Source organism: Podarcis raffonei, chromosome 10, assembly GCF_027172205.1.
Source record: "Podarcis raffonei isolate rPodRaf1 chromosome 10, rPodRaf1.pri, whole genome shotgun sequence".
Classification (NCBI taxonomy): domain Eukaryota; kingdom Metazoa; phylum Chordata; class Lepidosauria; order Squamata; family Lacertidae; genus Podarcis; species Podarcis raffonei.
Window position 1 is genome coordinate 40,035,489 of NC_070611.1, and position 20,227 is coordinate 40,055,715.

At 39.5% G+C, this 20,227-nt stretch overlaps 1 protein-coding gene across 2 annotated transcripts in view; it reads right to left on the bottom strand.

The window, feature by feature from the left end:
- Positions 1–17,974, bottom strand: part of EPYC (epiphycan) — a 25,995-nt gene extending 8,021 nt beyond the window's left edge. Inside the window, exons 1-2 of one of the 2 annotated variants that reach the window (XM_053406852.1) lie at positions 16,445–17,974; positions 11,392–11,570 (exon numbers count right to left, since the gene is read on the bottom strand). In XM_053406852.1, coding sequence (XP_053262827.1) covers positions 11,392–11,559 — 168 coding nt within the window. In that variant the 5' untranslated portion in view covers positions 11,560–11,570; positions 16,445–17,974. Of the gene's footprint in view, positions 1–11,391; positions 11,571–15,486; positions 15,688–16,444 lie in introns of those variants that run through there. The other variant, XM_053406850.1, reaches the window with a different exon arrangement.
- Positions 17,975–20,227: the final 2,253 nt, after the last annotated feature.

A 20,227-nucleotide genomic window follows, 5' to 3' on the forward strand; every position in this document is an offset into this window, starting at 1 on the left:
ATCACCCCTTAACCTCCTCTTCTCCAGGCTAAACATGCCCAGCTCCCTTAGCCGTTCCTCATAAGGCATCGTTTCCAGGCCTTTGACCATTTTGGTTGCCCTCCTCTGGACACGTTCCAGTTTGTCAGTGTCCTTCTTGACCTGTGGTGCCCAGAACTGGACACAGTACTCCAGGTGAGGTCTGACCAGAGCAGAATACAGTGGCACTATTACTTCCCTTGATCTAGATGCTATACTCCTATTGATGCAGCCCAGAATTGCATTGGCTTTTTTAGCTGCCGCGTCACACTGTTGGCTCATGTCAAGTTTGTGGTCAACCAAGACTCCTAGATCCTTTTCACATGTAGTGCTCTCAAGCCAGGTGTCACCCATCTTGTATTTGTGCCTCTCATTTTTTTTGCCCAAGTGCAATACTTTACATTTCTCCCTGTTAAAATTCATCTTGTTTGTTTTGGCCCAGTTCTCCAATCTGTCAAGGTCGTTTTGAAGTGTGATCCTGTCCTCTGGGGTGTTAGCCACCCCTCCCAGTTTGGTGTCATCTGCAAATTTGATCAGGATGCCCTTGAGTCCATCATCCAAGTCGTTGATAAAGATGTTGAATAAGACCGGGCCCAAGGCAGAACCCTGTGGCACCCCACTAGTCACTCTTCTCCAGGATGAAGAAGAACCATTGAAGAGCACCCTTTGGGTTTGGTCAGCCAGCCAGTTACAAATCCACTGAGTGGTAGCATAGTCAAGACCGCATTTTACCAGCTTCTTTACAAGAATATCATGGGGCACCTTGTCAAATGCCTTGCTGAAATCAAGGTAGGCTACATCCACTGCGTTCCCTTCATCTACCAGGCTTGTAATTCTGTCAAAAAACGAGATCAGGTTAGTCTGACATGACTTATTTTTCAGAAATCCATGCTGACTATTGGTGATCACAGCATTCCTTTCTAGGTGCTCACAGACTGTTTGCTTAATGATCTGCTCCAGAATCTTCCCTGGTATTGATGTCAGACTGACTGGGCGGTAATTATTTGGGTCCTCTCTTTTCCCCTTTTTGAAAATAGGGACAACATTTGCCCTCCTCCAGTCTGCCGGGACTTCGCCTGTTCTCCAGGAATTCTCAAAGATGACTGCCAGTGGTTCTGAGATCACATCTGCCAGTTCTTTTAATACTCTTGGATGCAGTTCATCTGGCCCCGGAGACTTGAATACATCTAGACTAGCCAAGTATTCTTGTACTATCTCCTTAGTTATTCTGGGCTGTGTTTCCTCTGCTGAATCATTTGCTCCAAATTCTTCAGGTCGGGCATTGTTTTCTTTATTGGAGAAGACTGAGGCAAAGAAGGCATTGAGGAGTTCAGCCCTTTCTGTGTCCCCTGTTTGCATTTCACCATCTTCTCCTCTGAGTGACCCTACTGTTTCTTTGTTCTTCCTTTTGCTACGAACATACCCATAAAAGCCTTTTTTGTTGCTTTTAACCTCTCTAGCAAGCCTGAGTTCATTCTGTGCTTTAGCTTTTCTGACTTTGTGTCTACACGTGCTGGCTATTTGTTTGAATTCCTCTTTGGTGGTTTCCCCCCTTTTCCATTTTTTGTACACATCCTTTTTTAATCTTAACTCAGTTAAAAGTTCTTTAGATAGCCACCCTGGCTTCTTTAGGCACCTTCCATGAAACTTGACACCTTAAGATATTGGGCAGAGGCCACCCTACAAGATTAAATGTGTGGTTTCTGACAAAAGCATCCCAGTTTGTATACCTACATTTTTGGGAGACTTAGAATAGCTCTTTGGTTTACGTAGTAAGTATCCAACACAGATTGGAAATAGTAGTTTCAGAATCCTATTTTACCAGTAGATGGCACATACTCCCTGGAACACAACAATATCAGCCTATTTTCTGTTCCATAACTCTACAAATTTATAAAATCGTACATTAACCCACTCTTCTTTAAAATTCACTTTAATTTTTCTTTTCAGTGAAGCTTTCTTTCTCATACATGCTAGATTGTTTTCTCTGGAGAAAGCTGGCAACAGATTCTATAAATTAGTAACATATTGCAAAAATAAAATAAAATCCAAATGGTTGCTGTTGGTGGGCTGTTTGTTTTAATGGAATTGTAAAACTTTCTGTATTCTCAATATACTGAAATAAATTGAGTGAAGGACTGAGTTAATAAATCATTTGCTGGGTTGTTGTTTTTTAATCCCCCCCAACTGTCTGAAGGAACATTTTCCATGTCTGTTTATGGGGGCAACCATTGTTCAGAATTTCAGCAAAGAACCAAAACAGTGCTTGCAAAGCTGCAAATACAAAGAACTTGGTTAAGAACCTAGACTGCCTCTCATGTATGCGACAACGGCCGCGAGAGTTTTAATAGCACAAGGATGGAAGACTGAAGAAACCCCAACTAAAGAATCATGGCAAGAAAAATTGATGGACTATGCAGAACTGGCAAAACTGACATACAAGCTATGGGACAAGGATAACTGCGACTTTAAAGATGAATGGGAACTCTTTACAAAGTATTTGAAGACGCAACAAAGCTAACTGGACTCCTTGGCTGGTTTTGAGTAAACATTCACAAACTTTTTATTGATAATTATTACCTAAATAGTTTGAGGATCTATACAACCGTGTAACATGCAGAAAACAGCATTTTTAGAGAAATCAAAGACTGGAAATGAGGGAAGAAGTCGGGTGGGGGTGGGGGGGTTCTGTAGGGGGAGGGAGGGGAGGGAGGGAAAAAGGGGGAAATAAGGATGATATGTTTCTGGATAATATGTTTTGTTTTAATTTTGAATAAAAAAGTATTTTTTTAAAAAAAAAAGAACCTAGACCGCCTCTCCCCATATGAACCAACCCTGACCCTGTAATCATCATCTGAGGTCCTTCTTCGTGTGCTTCCTCCATGAGAGGGCCTGAAGATGGCACCACAAAAACAGATATTTTCTGTGGTGGCTCCTCATTAGTGGAATGCTCTGCCCAGGGAAGCTTGCCTGGCACCTTTATTACATATCTTCAGGTGTTGGGAGAAAACATTTATGTTACCAGGCCTTTGGCTGATCAACATTACATGGCCCTTTAAATATGTTTGTGGGAGGCTGCTTATTGGTTTGTTTTTTATTGTTTTGTAATGTATTCTGTGTTCTAATGTTATATTTTTATGTTGTGAACTGCCATGTGGTCTTTGGATGAATTGATAAAAAATATTTTAGGGGTCTGCGTAAGTTCTGTGTGCATGCTGAATAAGGTGAATTGGGGTTGTTCCAGTCATGATTCCATGTTCCTGACCAGATCACATTATTAACGAGGAAGATCAGGGACCTACTAAGCTTCCAAGTTTTTCCTGAGGTCTATTTCTTTCAAGAAGTTAAACACATAAACTTTCCTCCTCTCCTCTCCTTTCTAAGAATCAAAACTAAGCTGACAGAGCTTGAGGGGTGAGGAGGGGTGTGTTTGTGTATCTCATGTGTGTTTGTGTATCTCATGTTTTGACTGATAGACAATAATTCACTGTGATTAAAAATCAAACCTAAGGTCATTCAAGTTGCAGTGATTAGGGAAGGGATGTTGAGATAAAAGAGAGAACACACCATGCAACAGAAGCTACAATTCCACATTGCAAGTACCCAATAGCATCCACATAAAATGGTACACCTTCAAGGAACCTTGAACAGGGAGCAAAGAGGCCAAAGTCACCCCACCTCCCCCTTCAATAGATAACCTGGAATTCCTCTTCTCTGCAGAGAACAGGAACTGCCACCATCAATGCCTTCTTTTGTGACTATGAAGCTAAGAAAGTGTTTTTGGGATATCAGTATCTTGATGAGATGAGATATAAGTTCTTGTCCCTCTAGGCAGGGTGACAAGGATAAAGACTGTTATCATATGCGTGTCTCTAAAACACATTGTTCCCATCTGTCATTTTGAAAAGGAGACAGCTTAGACAAGAATGGACTTTGGGACAAATCAAAAGAAGACCAAAAGAACACAGGAAATCAAGGCAGATGTTTTCTTCATGGAGGAAGTCTAGAGGGAGGAACACATTCCAGACGTCTTGACCCAGCAGGAGCATTATGCAAAAGTGCTAACATATGCCATGTAAAAATATGGCAGCTTATCCACTTGAAGCAGCAGACATGATGAGCAATTTACTTTTGATCAAGGCCATATCAGAGAATATCATCTTTTCTAAAATGATTTTTTAATAGTAATTGCAGCATGTTTAGAAAATACAATAGAGACTGACGAGCTTATAGAAGTGTTTTTACATTTAGGAAGCTATATCCCTTACAGTGTAACAGCATGCATGTTAATGCTGTGCTTTTATTATGTTGGAAGCTGCCCATGGTGACTGGGGCAACCCGGTCAGACTGACAGGTTATAAGCAGTAATTTATTTATTTATTTATTTATAATGATAAATCTGTTTTCAGCTTCCCAGGTAGGTGCACACAGAACTGAAGCTTCAATTTGTGGTTACTAATTTTATCACTATGGCTATTTGTGTTAAACATCTACATTTAGATAAAAGCTTTTGCAGCTCTTATGATCTTTTCTCTTATTGAAATATCACTTTATGGCAGCAACAACTCAGGGGACTTGGCTTGGTCTGGAAGAGAGATGAATGACAAGGATTCCACTAGTATTCTGAAAAAATGTTAACATTAGAAAGTAATGCTGGTATAAGGGATGCCAACTTAAATGTGTGTGCGCGCACCAACACTCTTTCATTTCTCACCTTATTCTGCTTCCTTTCTGCCTGTTCCTCTCACTTCTTTCCACAATGGCTCTTTGTTCCACATGCTTTCCCTCTCACAATACCACATGCATATCTTTCTTTTCATAACTAAAGAAATCAAAATTTGCTAGGTGTACAGCCATGTTGTGGTGCATTGGTGCAAATTCACACCAAAATCTGAAAGCAAACAAGTCCTGATCTGAAAGGCAGGAGGCAATACAATCTCTCAACAGACAGATTCAGCTGAAGAAACCAGAAAATGGAACATAAGGGATAATGACTCATGGATGTAGTTTCACACTCCTCATGAATCCTTCATATATTCACTCTCTATGTGGCTGTGCCTTGGGCAAGAACTTGTATTTACGCCATCTAGAATGAACTGGGATGCTCAAATTTCTGACATGACTCTTCCAAAGTTAAACACTGCAGAAGGCATTCCCAAAAACGAGAATCAAAGATGTGTTTCCTGACTGCTAAATCTTAAGCTTCACAAGACTGTCAATAAAGTGATAGTTCTGGCTTTGTCTTTTGGGCATCAATCCAATGGCAGGTGATTTAAAGCACTGATCAATATGCTACTATGCCATTTCACACAATGAGAACATGTGACCTGGAGGTTACAAGGAAAATCTGTTTCTCCTTAGTTTTATCCTAAGCCATGCACCATTCTGTCTTTTACATATTTGACAGCTCAAACAAGAGCTTAACGAGACAAAGATGTTGCTAGGTTCAATAATGCAGAAAATAGTTTTTTATCTTCCAAATGTTTGTTTTTGGCAACACTTGAAAAATCAGAAATGTGAGATTGTGATGGGGCAGAGGAATAGTCCGTGTGATGTATTACTTTCCCCCTCTTTGTTTATTTCCTCTGCTGTTCTAAGAAAGCATTTTCTCCCTCCAAATAAATATACAGTGGAAATTATATGTCGTATATGAAGGGAGTAAAAAGTAAAAAGAGGTTTGCTTCACAGAAGCAATTTTCATATATCAGTAGTATATAATTTAATAAAATTAATAATACAGTCTCCCATTAAAAGGTCTCATGAACAGCATGACATCAAGATACTTAGTTCATGTGAACAGAAACAGTAGGAACAAGCAATGTATCTGAACTGTATCTTTGAAGAAATAAGATATCCCCATAAAGACTTTTCTACTGAAATCAATGGGACTTAAACGCTTCCTTGTAAGTTTGACCTCGTTATGATCTTACTGATTCTCAATTAAAACGGAAGTAACTGAAATGCCTTCAGGGATCTTTTTAAACTTTTGATTGGGTGCCATTTATGCTTGTCAAGAAGGCAACATTGCTACTCTTACCTAGAATGTCTAAGTGGCGGCCTGCAACAAAATGTTGCATTGTGAAGTGGTTGTGTTCATGGTTCCAGACACCTAAATCTGCTCACACAAACACTGTTTCCCCTCCCCCTTGTTTGTCCAGCCTTTAGTAAGTACCCGTTGGGCTGTCTAGAATTTATTTGGAGGGGCCCGGTTGCCGGGGGATACACATGTACATCATTTCAGCTCCAATGAATTCTCTTATTTCCCCATTCATGTATATGGCCGTGTCTCTCTTCCGTCTCTGTTGGTATTTAAATATAGCTTCTCAGCCTAACCTAGGAAGTGACCTACGTATCTGTACAAGGAGCTGGCTCCTCCTACCACAAACATGTTTATTTGTCCTCCTTTCTCAGTCACTCCATTCTAGTCCTACTTTCCATCCAGTTGTCATGTTTTTCTCTCACTGAACCCAATTCAATGTAATTGGGCTATTATGGAACTCTTTGGGGAGTCTCTGCCCCTTTAGGATATTTTCCTCTAAAAATTTCTCATACCTTCAGTTTACCCTGAGTCTAGCAATACCTCTCTTTTGTCCACAAGTAGTGTGGTTTTGGCTACATAAGCATGAGTATGGGGATTCTCAGATATGCAGTAGTACATGTTTCTTCAAAGTCAAATTGCATACTGTGAATGGTATAACGGGGGGAAATAAAGTATTAAATACATTCTAAAAACCTTTTAATGTCCATCTTATGCACTTTCCATTCAGTTTTCCTAAGCTAAGCATATATTCTACAGTTTCTTCCAAAGCAGTCTGCTACTGTGTTTTCTGTGGTAAACAGGAATGAAATTTTAAAATGGTTTCCTGAGTGGTTTCTATTAAGTGCCCATTGGCTTACCCTGGCAAAATCCCCAAGCCACCTAAAGTCCTGAAACCCTCAGAAAATTCTGTGTTAATGTAATACCTGTGGAAAATGAAAATTATTCAGGGAAAACACACACCCTTGTTCACACGACCTACACTATACAGTATATGTGAACTTAACTGCATATTGGCCTCCATAGCTGATGGATATGAATGCTAATTTTTCTCCCTTCGGCAATCATTATTTAACCATTACCTTTAGCAACAGAAGCCCAAGTAGTTATTTGGATCTGCATTTTCCAAAAAAAAGCAAAGTAAACTAGTTCCCAATGATTTTGTATCAAAACCAGCTGATCAAAAGATCTTCACTTAGTCCCAACCCAAGTGGCTCACGATGACATTATTTTCTCTTTCAACTCAAACTCTGTTTGTAAAACAGGTGAGGCAATCACCTATAATCTTTGAGCTCAGAAAACTGCTGCTAGAAGTGCTGTAAACAAAGCTCCTTTGCTACATCTGAGTAAGACCTGACCTAACCCCCCCCCAAGGAATTTAAGGTCGTTGATCCTTCTCCTCTTACCCTGCTCTTATCTCCTCTCAACCCCAACAGAGGGAGAAGGTGTAAGAGCCTATTTTTGAACAAGACAGAAGTAGCAGCAGGAGGAGCATAATCCTCCCATGAGGATCCACTGATTTCTGCACACCTATCTTCCTGAAAATGAGCTGCATCCTAATCTCCTTCCTCTGATAAAAACCTTCAGCAGTCGTTCAACCATGGAAAGTAAATGAACTTTTGCACTGTTGACAGATGTGTACAAATACATGATATTACCAATTTGGCATTTTCTAATGCATTATTTAAAAACCAACCCACAATTCTAAGCATCCTTTTTGACGTGATTGTCCACATAGTGTAACATGACCTGGGAAGCTATAGTCAATTGCTTCCCAGCCTGTATACATGCATGTAGGATCACCATGTAGTATTTTTGTCAAGGCTGATAGGAGTTGTGTATGCTGATTCTCTTTCATTTCCCCCCTGCTACAATCAATCTCTTATACCATCACAGCTGAAAACATTTTTCTCTCATTATGTCAGCTTTTTAGCTTTACCCCCTTCTGCTATTATTTAGTCTTGAAACTTTTCAAGGAAGAGAAAATCATCATGTTTAAGTATGCCTTTTAATCAGAATGATTACACAGGAATTTTCATTCTTTTAAAATAATTTAAACATGTACCATCTAAGAGACTTTGACATCCCACCCCCCCTGCTGGTCCACTGCCCTAGTTCAAATTTAATTTCAAGGATTCTAAAGGAGGGGTATTTATTCCCTTACTTTTGCTGCTTAGCAATTTTCTCTTGGATGCTTCTCTTGATATCCTTGCTTTTTAATTTTATCACATTATGCTAAGGATTACTTCTATGAAAGTAATGGAAAATGCTACCTGAGGCTATGTTAAATGTCCTATTTTACTGGCACTTAAACTTTAGTAGGGAAGACTGACTTCATCCAATCACATGTGCTTGACCCTTGCATATCTTGCCGTATTATATCAAATGTCTATCTGGATCCAGTAGGCTATGAATTCCTCATTGCAAGAAGAAACAGTCCCAGGCACTTTAAAAGAGATGTTAATTTGATTGTCTTGAAAAACAAATAACTAGCCTAGACCTATTAACAGGTCCAAGATGGTCACAAATATCCCCTTCCTAAGTATGGTATTTTACTAGGCGATTGCTAAGTAGTTCTAGATCTCATGGATAACGCTGATTTTCTATTTGAGTTGGGTTTTCTCTAATTGAGTTGGGTTTCAGGCCTAGTTTTGGAATGGAAAATGTCTTTGTTGCCATGCGGGATGACTTTTGCCAAGAAGGGCGCAAGGAATAGTAAAAAGCAAAAGGTGAAGCCTTTTTAATTTTATTTTATCACACTTTTATAATAGGCATATTTGTTTGGCACTTTTAAATAACTGCACCAAGTTCTTCGCCCTGGCTGGTTTTATGGTGGTTTGCATTTATGCTGCTCTGTTTATGCTGGCTTTTAGATAGTTTCTCTACTGCTGGTTTTATTGTTTTAAACCTTGGATTGTATAATAAAAATGCATTATACATCTTATACATAAGATGCTGCAAACAACTTAGTTATATGGGCAGTATATAAATGTGATAAATAAATACTATCATAAGAGTACAGACACATGAGTTGAGTATAGTACATGTGTCACAATAATACATGTGTCAGTAACTGCAATTTGCATCTTATTAAATGTGGACTGCAAATAGAAACACCCATTTCCCCACCTGTGTGAAGGAGGATGTCTTACATTGCTCTGTTATGTCTTATATGACTTGTCTTGTTTTCGGACTTACACTCCTGCCTAGAACTACAATTCCCTCTTCTGCTATTCTAGGGTTGGTTCAAGCATTTGAAAGGGAATTCCCATACATCTTCATTTTCAGGCAGGTAGCTCAGCTTACTTACTCAGCTCTGGAGTTTGAATCAGAGCTAATAAAAATGTTTCCACTTTAAGATTTTTATAGACATGGGAATCTTTCAACAGCTACAGGCAAACATGGACACGTTTCTCAAAAGAGACTGATACGCTAACCCCAAAGAAAAATATAAATACTATATTTCAGAAGCTTGAGGAACATTTTGAGGCTCAGCTCAAAAATGAAAATAAGTAGAGATTACTCCTCAAATTGCACTCCCTTTCTAGTCTCTTTCTCCTGCTGGACCTAACCATCCCTTCCTTGTTCTTATGTTTATTTTCTTTTAACATTTCCTTTTTCCTGTTGTCTCTGCTTGGCAGCAGACACATAAATTATCTACTTGAATGGCATCTTTCTTTTCCTCAATTCTCTCCTGAACAATAAGCCCCCTTAGGATGAAATATTTTAAAAGGAGCCAAGTTCCTAGAACTTGGAAGCTAAAGAAGAAACGAAAGCCAATATACCACCTCATCTGCAGATTGGTAAACTTCCAGAACTTTCCACTCTAGTATTCTTCTTAACTATGGCAATAGGACAATTAAAGTGAACCCAGACTTCTGTTTAGATCTTCCACCTTCCTACCTGGAAGGATCACAGTGATACAAGAGACAGCAATGTACAAAGGGAGATGTCAGGAGCCAAATTCATCATCCTACAGTTCAAAATCTGCACAAGCTGTCCACTTTCCTTAGCACCTGGAGGATGGCAACAACATATCCTATCTAAGAAGATACATAACTCAGAGCATTTACATAAAATTCCAGGCATGCATTCTTAAAAGTTTTATACCATTTGTATGAATTTGTAAAAAGAATTACAGTGTGGGAAGAAGACCTCCCACTGACACCATGGCAAAAATCCTAGACTTCTATCTTGGCTATAAATCACAAAAAGAAATACACTTTCCTCACAATGTGAAGAAAACACTGGTTTTACTTTCCTATATTTCCTTGTGTAATATAGCCAGACTTTCGTCCCTAAGATGCCCAACATAATATAATGTTTATTGCCCTAAACTGTCAGAAATTGCTTCTCTTTAGCATTCTTCTATCAGTCAGATTCCAGTTGCTTAACTTCACACACAGAGACTATTCTGAAAGCAAATGTAAAACAAAATTCTCACATGAATATCAAAACATTTTCAACTACCTCTAAAAAATTGTCTATTTTTTCCTTCCAGGCCTGGTCACTATTGACATTTCAGACAGAATCATAAGCCAATAGGTACCAAGGCAGTTGCTATTGCAATGGCCCAGTGCTGTCTATATAAGTGATTAAGGCATGTCAGTTCAGCGTTGCCGGGATCTTGGGTCTATGTGTCAGAGTCAGTCTTTGAGTCTGTCTGTGAGTTGGAGTCTGTGTTATGCCTTGAAACTGGAGCAACAGAAATACTTTGAACTTGTATATATCTATCTGTAGCTGCAAAGCCTACAAGCTGTATGTATATATGAACATCTGGAACTGTATTACTGAAGCTTTATCTTCTGCAGCAGTAAACTGTTTTGGACCTTAAGGCGCCTCTGCATGGTGACTAGAACTGGGGACAACTTCTGCTACATGGGTATCTCACCTCAGATTCCCAATATTAATGTAATATCAGCTCCTGGCTATACCCCAAGTGATCCACAAGAACATGAGATGGGCTCAAGCACCAGCTGTTCTAGTGTGTTATCAAAAGACATGATGGTGTATCAACAGATTAGGTGATGCCAACGGACCATGGTACAAACAGGTGAGATAATGGATGTTTGCTTTATTCTATTTTAGCATGCCATCACTCAGTGATTCCCTAATGAGATCCACCAATATGTACCTATTTCCTGCAGAAACACACAAATTGCTGACTGTGATATGAATTGTAAATTTAGTCCATTAAACAGAAAATACAAGTACCTGTCAATGTAACTCATTTCTTCTCCCCAACCCACCTAATATAAAAATGTGTTTGTTATCACTATTAACAATTGTACAATATAATACATAAGAGCAAAATAAACCCCACATTTTAGAATTACCTGTGCCTGATCAACAGACAGATTTTCATCATAGTCATATAGGATATCCAGATCTTCCAAACCAACATCATATGTTTCAGAGTCGTAAGTTACAGGACTCCTTGTAGGACCAGCCAAAACAGCATCAAAGAGAAAAAAATGCATGAAAATATTTGCAATGGCCTTCATTCTTCAGTCTCCTAAAGGAAGAGAGCATATACGCGATTATTAAAAATATAAATGCAAATATCATATGAAATATAATACATAGGTTATTGAATACTATTAACTAGAAATGTGATGAGCTAAGGAGTTTTACAAATAATTCGATGTGTGTATACACAGTTCCTAGTTCTGCTGGATCTCTCAGCGGCATTTGATACCATCGACCATAACATCCTTCTGGACCGTCTTGAGGGGCTGGGAGCTGGGGGCACTGTCATACAGTGGTTCCGCTCCTTCCTCCTGGGCCGTGTTCAGAAAGTGGTGGTGGGGGATGAGTATTCAGACCCCTGGGCTCTCACTTGTGGGGTGCCTCAGGGTTCTGTCCTCTCCCCCATGCTTTTCAACATTTACATGCAGCCGCTGGGAGAGATCATCAGGAGGTTTGGGCTGGGTGTTCATCAGTATGCGGATGATACCCAGCTCTACCTCTCTTTTAAATCAGAACCAGTGAGGGCGGTGAAGGTCCTGTGTGAGTGTCTGGAGGCGGTTGGAGGATGGATGGCGGCTAACAGATTGAGGTTGAATCCTGACAAGACAGAAGTACTGTCTTTGGGGGACAGGAGGCGGGCAGGTGTGGAGGATTCCCTGATCCTGAATGGGGTAACTGTGCCCCTGAAGGACCAGGTGCGCAGCCTGGGAGTCATTTTGGACTCACAGCTGTCCATGGAGGCACAGGTCAAATCTGTGTCCAGGGCAGCTGTTTACCAGCTCCATCTGGTATGTAGGCTGAGACCCTATCTGCCTGCGGACTGTCTCGCCAGAGTGGTGCATGCTCTGGTTATCTCCCGCTTGGACTACTGCAATGCACTCTATGTGGGGCTACCTTTGAAGGTGACTCGGAAACTAATCCAGAATGCGGCAGCTAGACTGGTGACTGGGGGCGGCCGCCGAGACCATATAACACCGGTCTTGAAAGACCTACATTGGCTCCCAGTACGTTTCCGAGCACAATTCAAAGTGTTGGTGCTGACCTTTAAAGCCCTAAACGGCCTCGGTCCAGTATACCTGAAGGAGCGTCTCCACCCCCATCATTCTGCCCGGACGCTGAGGTCCAGCGCTGAGGGCCTTCTGGCGGTTCCCTCATTGCGAGAAGCAAAGCTACAGGGAATCAGGCAGAGGGCCTTCTCAGTAGTGGCGCCCGCCCTGTGGAACACCCTTCCAGCAGATGTCAAAGCGATAAACAACTACCTGACATTCAGAAGACATCTTAAGGCAGCCCTGTTCAGGGAAGTTTTTAATGTGTGATATTTTACTGTATTTTTGGTTTCTATGGAAGCCGCCCAGAGTGGCTGGGTATAAATAATAAATTATTATTATTATTATTATTATTATTATTATTATTATTATTATTATTAATTGGTCACGTGAGCCATGACTTCAGAGAGAAACATTTTCAAATGATACTTATTCTATTTAGACATTCTACTTCAGCATATATAATTGGAATTATTTGTCAAGTAAACAATATACATACTTGTACAACTGGATGTATAAGGGCAACATTCCCAATTAAACACTACTTTAAAAGAGATAAACTTTGGCTCCATGAGTAAGAAGTCCTGATGGGATTCATATTGTCTCCTTTGCGGTCAGTGGACATCACAGGTGCATAGCTGTGCTCCATCTCTATCTTGGTTGCAGCCTGTAGGTGGGTATCCCATTTTGTGAGGAGGGGTTGAGACTCTTAGTGGGGTGGTTGTACAGAGCAGGTTGAATACATTAGGAAGAGTGATCACCTGGATCCAGAAATCAGAGGATACTCTAGGCCTGCTCTCCCCACTTCCCGCTCAGCTTCTTTCAATACTTTGGATTGTATTTTAGTGTTGTGGTCTCCTGTAAGGGACTGCTACCCTATAGCATCAGGTGCTCCCCTGAAAGCTAGGAGTCCAGCACATATACCTAAATAGATACAGTTTGGTTATGGGATAAAGCCAGACCCCCCATATGTTTCAAATGGGACTATTCTGTTCATAAGCATGGGCTCAGGCCACGGGATTCTGGGCTAGAAGTACGCTGCTTAAACTCTATGCTGCACAATAACTCATCTAGTATATCCTTCCTGGTTCTGCAATGAGTGACTCCAGGTTCATGCACATGTTTTTCCAATGGGCTGCATGCAGGTTCTAGTGGCAATGTGAATGCAGCCCATGAAACTGGATTTTGAACTCACAGAGCCTCTGCACTCTTAGCATAGTGGATTGGACTAGGTTATAACTATATTGTTTACAATTGTTTTATTGAAATCTAAAGTAGATCTGGAACACTGGTTTGAATTTTGTTTAAAATACTGGCCACTGCCCAACTAGTTAGTCACCCTTAAGCCAAACTGGAATCAATGTGCTTTGTTAGTTGCAACTAACTTGTGCCAAGCACAAATAGCTTTAGTTGGATAGGAGCCATGTGGTCTGAACATTAACAGTCTTCTCTTATCATTTTAAAGCATTGCACATCAAATTTTAAATACCCCTCCTCCATCCAATTTCCAATCTTCATTGTATCATTCACATACATTGAGGGATTTATATGGGGAAAGTGTGAATACACACACACATGCACACACTGTATTTAAACTGAGAAAGTAGCACATGACTTTTTACACATTTAGAAGCTGTGCTTAAAGCACACAGTGTATGATATTAGAAATTCATGAGACAATTTGTCTTTTGAGGTTCCCTAGACTGAAACAAACTGATATTAAGCCTCTTGAAAGAAGGCCTTTGTGAAGCAGGTTTACACATGGAGGCATGAAATTCCAATGGGAATGGTGAATAGCACAAGGCACTCATTTTTCTCTTATACACTTTCCAGTTTTTTAGCTACCTAGCCGGCAGACTCTCTTTGCCTATAACCAAGGGTTAACTGTATTGCACTTTTCAGAACCGATTTATTTACAGTGTTAAAGGTTTGTCTAAAGAGTTGCTTTACAGATATGCTATTATGCTGATAACTTAGGAACCTCTTATACGTCAATGAACTTATTTGGAAATTTTTGTAATAAATAGTATAAGGACAGTCTAATTTGGTTATTTTTTCTGTTTATTTATAATTCCAAACAGTGTGTTGATTTGTTCATATTGTAGCTTGTACTGTTTTTACTACTGCTCATATTGTCTAGAACGTCTAATTTGCAAAGTACTGGTAGTTGATTTTTTGTTGTTGACATTCTCACAAGGAGCTCTGAAGTAAGTCCCTGATTATCTAAATGTGCAAATGTAATGCTGAAACCGAGAGACTGTGTCTTGAACACATGACTGGAGAGAGATCTGAACCCATGTCTTCCAGATGCAAAACCATCACACTAACCACTGAACATACTGTTTTGTTTTACTGGAAGAATAAGAGTTTGGACTGGCAAAAGAGGATATTATATCATATTACTATTTTATTGTTTTATTATATAATTTAGATTACATTTACAAATAAAAAATTATAATCTAGTATTTTGGAGCGTATTTTGGAGCATATTTGGCTGTTGAAGACCACATCTAAAGAAATAAAACCACACCAATCTCTCTCATATACTATATATATGTCTCTGTATATGTGTTGTATACACCCACACCCACACCTGTAAATCTGCTTGGTCCACTAAAAACTGCTTGTGAAATCTGTGTGTCTCTGTACGCCTTTTAGAGTATAAGCAAAATATTGGAACGTACTGTAATTACACTGGCATCTACAAGAGCTGTCAAATATTTTTATGCCAATAATGTATTACTCTCTCACAGGAAGCTACTAAGAAATAGCCATATAAAAATAACATAAGGTACATTTTTATAATTCTAATTCTTCTCAAAATATTAAAATGCATTGCTTAAAAATAGTTTCTGCTTTTTTATATATAAAAAAATCCAGTTTGCTAATCAATAAAGAAAGTAACAGAAAACTTACCTTTGGCTCTTGCTTTCTCAAATGGCACAGAATTACTCTGAATGCAGAGCCTGTGGTATTTGACCCTAACCAATGGCAGTGGGGTGCCTGGTTTGTGGGAGGGTGGTACAGGAAGCTCTAATCCTGAGAAAATTCTTGGTGCTTAAACACCTTCATATCACAATTTCTGAAAGAAATCTAAGTGCAAAAGCTAATGATGTAACTGGGTGCAATTTGTTTTTGCAGAAAGAGGATTTTAAAACCCATTACGGCACCAGCTAATACATCATTCAGCATTTCCAAGAATAAACAGAAAGTTCTGAACACTTGAGCCTGTGTTTTTTAAGCCTAGTAGTAAAGAAAGGAACAACTAAACACATTGCGTACCTTTTCTTATATAGTTTGTGTTAGTATTAATACAATTATTTATTATTTTATTATGCCAAATGAACATTTAGTGTGCAAAGTGTGTTTCAGGAAATATTTACATCCATCCTCTTAACAAGAAACTTGAGAAATATGATAATATTTTCACTAGACATTTGAGCAACTGAAGCTAAGAGGAAATGACATGCTCAAGGCCATCCAAAGAGCTCAGGGCTCAGTCGTTTGACCCAATTATCCCCAAATTAAAACATTGCAATAACTTCAGTCTAACCACCAGAAGGATTTTCCTCTTCGCTAATTATGATGATAAATGAAACCCAGTGCAGTGCATTCCACACAATGCATATTTTAATCCCAAAAATCGCAACTGGAAATCATTTGGTAGGGTTTCAAATGTTTTACCACATTTTAGCTCCTATTGTCTCTTTGCAAGATGCTTTTCACAGTGAAACACATGCCTGCCATACTCAGAAATTGCTCTGGATTGACCAACACTGGTGCATGAGAAGATGCCAAGCAAGCAGTGTTCATTTTGCAGCCCTTGGTAGCTAGCTGACATTCCCCAGAGTATTTGACAGAAATTTACACATACCTTTCTTCTTTAATCTTTAATCCAGCTAGTGTAGAATGCAGCTGCTAAACTGGTAAGCGTGGCAGCCCTATGGAGCCATCTGACATCAGGCTTGAAAGCACACAGTGACCATCAGTGTGGGCCCAATTCAAGGTGTTAGTACTAACATATAAGACCCTACATGGCTTGGACCCAGTACCTAAAGGTGTCTTTCCCAGTATCATCCATCTTGGATCCTAGAATCAGTAGGTGAGGGCTTGTTGGTACTGTTACCATACGGAGCTGCCTGTTTAACAATGATCTGTGACAGGGCCTTGTCAGGGGTGGTTCCCCATTTGCAGACTGCCTTTCTAAGTGAGGAGTATCTCTCATTACTGATTTGCAGGATAATTTTTTATTTAAAAAATTCCAATTGACCCTGCCATTTGATGGCTGAAAGACATCCAGGTAACCCTGAGATTGCTGATGGGAGTATATTTTTAACTTTTTAAATAGAATGTTCATAAACTATTTTTAGTTTTCTTTTGTAATGTTTTCTTAGTGCTTGGTATGCTGCCCTGAGCTCCTTCGGGAGGATGGGCAGAATATAAAATAAATAACAGTGAAAACTGTTGCCAGCTTTGTCAGGTTTTGTACTGCACGTAGAACACAGCACCTGCTAGTCTGGTCATCTTTTGGCATCTTTTCCTACACCTCAGTCAGCAAAGTGCCTTAGTGAAGGCATGGAAAGGAATTGAAAGTGTTTGTCCACAAAGTTTGTTCCTCAGTGATCCTGGGGGCACAGACTTCCTTCCGAGTAACAGTGACTTTGGTGACATGTTGGTGAAAGGGGCCCACACCATAATGCTGGCAGTCCTTCCGGGTGTAGTAACTTCAGCAACTGGGCTTTTCCACAGCCACTTCTCCTCAGCAGGAACTGTGGCACTTTTGCAGTGACGGCCATTGCTCTCTCAAGGCACAGCCTTCTCAATGCCACATCCACCCACACCCTGGGTATGAGATAGGTCTTCCACTTCCCTACTAATAGGCTAAATAACTAACAAGCTCTCTGTTGCCCTGTGATGTTTAGATAAAGGGGGATATAGAAAACAAATAAACAAATGGGGCCCCCTTCTTCCCCCACCCTCTTAACCTAGATGGGGCTGTCATTTCTTAAACGGGTCACAGATTGTATTGGAGAAATACAATTTATTTAACCAAATAGTAGCAAACAGAAGTGTTCAGGGTAAACAAAAGAAAATACACAAGTGTGCCCCATATAAAGAGAAGGCCTTGTAGTATAGTTAAAAAAAACAAAAAACAGGAATGAATTCTAGCTGAGGCCTAGTTAAGCCTGAACTCTGCAAGATATTTCCTCATCTCTGAGAGGCCTGCTTGCTAAGTAATTATTTTGAGATCTCCCTTTTCTCTCTCCAAAGTACTGTATACTGTTTGTCAACATTGATGCGGCCTTGTCCTTGTGCGAATCCCAAACTAATTCCTCCCCAAAACTCAGGCTGTAAAGCATCAAGGTATATTTCCAATGGCTTGATGTAGGTGAACTGTAGGTGACCTCAGACTACTTAAATCATTTTGCAATTTGAACAAAGGGAGCTTGCACTGAATATTTACTGGATGCTAGTGGGCATTTATGTCTTTTTTAAATCTTTCCCCCTTGCAATCTCATCTCACTAGCTCCCTCAGTCTTAGTTACTTCTCTTTCCTCACACCCAACTCTAGCTCTAACCCTGATAATTCTCCCCTCAGAGTGTATATAACTCCTCCTTTGCAGGGGTGCCATTTCAGGGTGGGGAAAAGAGGGCTTATCTTGCAAGGAAAGGAAACAGGTTACTCCAAACTAGTTTTCTTCAGGAAAGCAGAAAGACAATTGTAATAAATGGGCTTCAGGTTGATAAATGGCTTGAGTGCAGCACAATAAGCAGAATCACCTGGATTCTACCAGCTGAAGCAGTAACTGTGGTGACAAAGCTATAACCGGGTATTTTATTAATTGTATTTAAAGTTCTGAAACATTTATATACATGTGGTGTGGTGCAACTTCCCAAACTTATCCTACATTTAAATATCCAGGAGATAGTGAGCTGCATTGACATTTAATTTCACTACTCAAAGGAATGGCTGCCACATGCACACAAATACACAAATCTTCCTGCAGTGGCTTCACTATTTCATATGTTAATCTTAATTCATCTAGAGTAAGGACTTGTTGACATTATTAATGTTGTTGTTGCTTCTTGCATTTTGCAGAGTATAATGGACAAAATAATCCCAACTAAAGCAATGAATTATTACATGCTTGATGCCAATAGATGACCATGTGGAAGCAATCATTAGGTGGTGCAATTTAAAGTTGTTTCCATGTGACATCTACAATCAACAGGTTTATCTTTCTTCACAGATGTAAGGAATTAGATTAAAAGAGAGTGTTGGGCTGTGCTCATGACCTGCTTGCCAGAGGAACTAGGGAACACAGCCCAAAGAGATTGTCTTCACAGCTGCCATATATAAGCAGTCAAAGATTAATAACTGTTGGAATCTAAAGAGCTACAGTAGGTGAGGTTCAAAAGAATTAGTTACTTTTTATTTCGCAAGTAGTTATAATCCTGACAACAGCATTAGTAACTATTCCACTGTCTTCAGTTTTTCTATTGGTATGTTCCGAAGCTACACTCAACCAACTTCCAAGTCCTAACATTGCCTTGTTTCCCTAAACCAGGCCTAGTTGAATGGATTTTTCGGGAAACTGGGTTCTGAAAAAGAAAATGCAGTTTCACAAAAGATACCCAATACAGCAGATCTAAAAGGACATTGATTACAGGTAAGAATGTCTAATTCTTGTATTCAAACCTCTTCTTCATTGTAATAGTACTGATAGTGCACCATTGATATGCATGGCACTCACTGTACAGGTCCCTGTACCACACAGTTTACAATCTAAATTTTAACAAAGGGGAAGAAAAGTGAGATAAACGTGCCTCTAACAGGGAAAGAATATATGCTAATGCATTTTTCACATCCTGGGACTTAGCTTATATATGGAATAAGTACTAAACAATCCCTTAGATACATATCCTTTAGATACGCCACTTCACTATAATTATATGAAAACAGTGCCTTTAAAAAATAATAATATGGTTGCCTTTTTAGTAGATTGATGATGCTTTCTTGTGTTCAAATGCTTCACTTTGGATGATTTGGAATGAGAAAATCTGTTGCTGTGCTCCATTTTGTTTTGTTTTTACAACCCCAGTATGTTTCAGATTATTGAACTGTAGCATATGTGTCTGTGTGTGTCTATCTATCTATCTATCTATCTATCTATCTATCTATGAATGTGTATATTTTTGTAGCTTCAAGAAAACCAACATTGGGAATAATTGCCTAAATTTAAATGAGTCTATCATGACTTGAAATAAACAGTTTTAGTAGACCAGTTCAAATTCTGCATTTGTTAGGTATTGCAATATTTGGGAAAAATAGTGAGGGTAATTTATGTTGTCCTCTCCCCTCCCCCCACAAAAAAATATATTAGAGGGCTTGGGATATGAATCTGATTCCAGGCTCTGGAATCTGATTTGGAATCTGATTCTAAAGACCTAATGTCACTCTGTTTTCCCAAAATCTGCCATATGAAAATATTTACCATCTGTTCCCAGTTGTTAGTATCAGTTGTACTGATTGACTATTGTTTGCTTTTGGCTCTCATGGACAACATCTCCAAACTGGATGACAAAAAATAGTGGGGAGAGGGGATAGCACAAATTAAAATGGCAAGTTCTCCATTCACAACCAGTGCCTCATTAA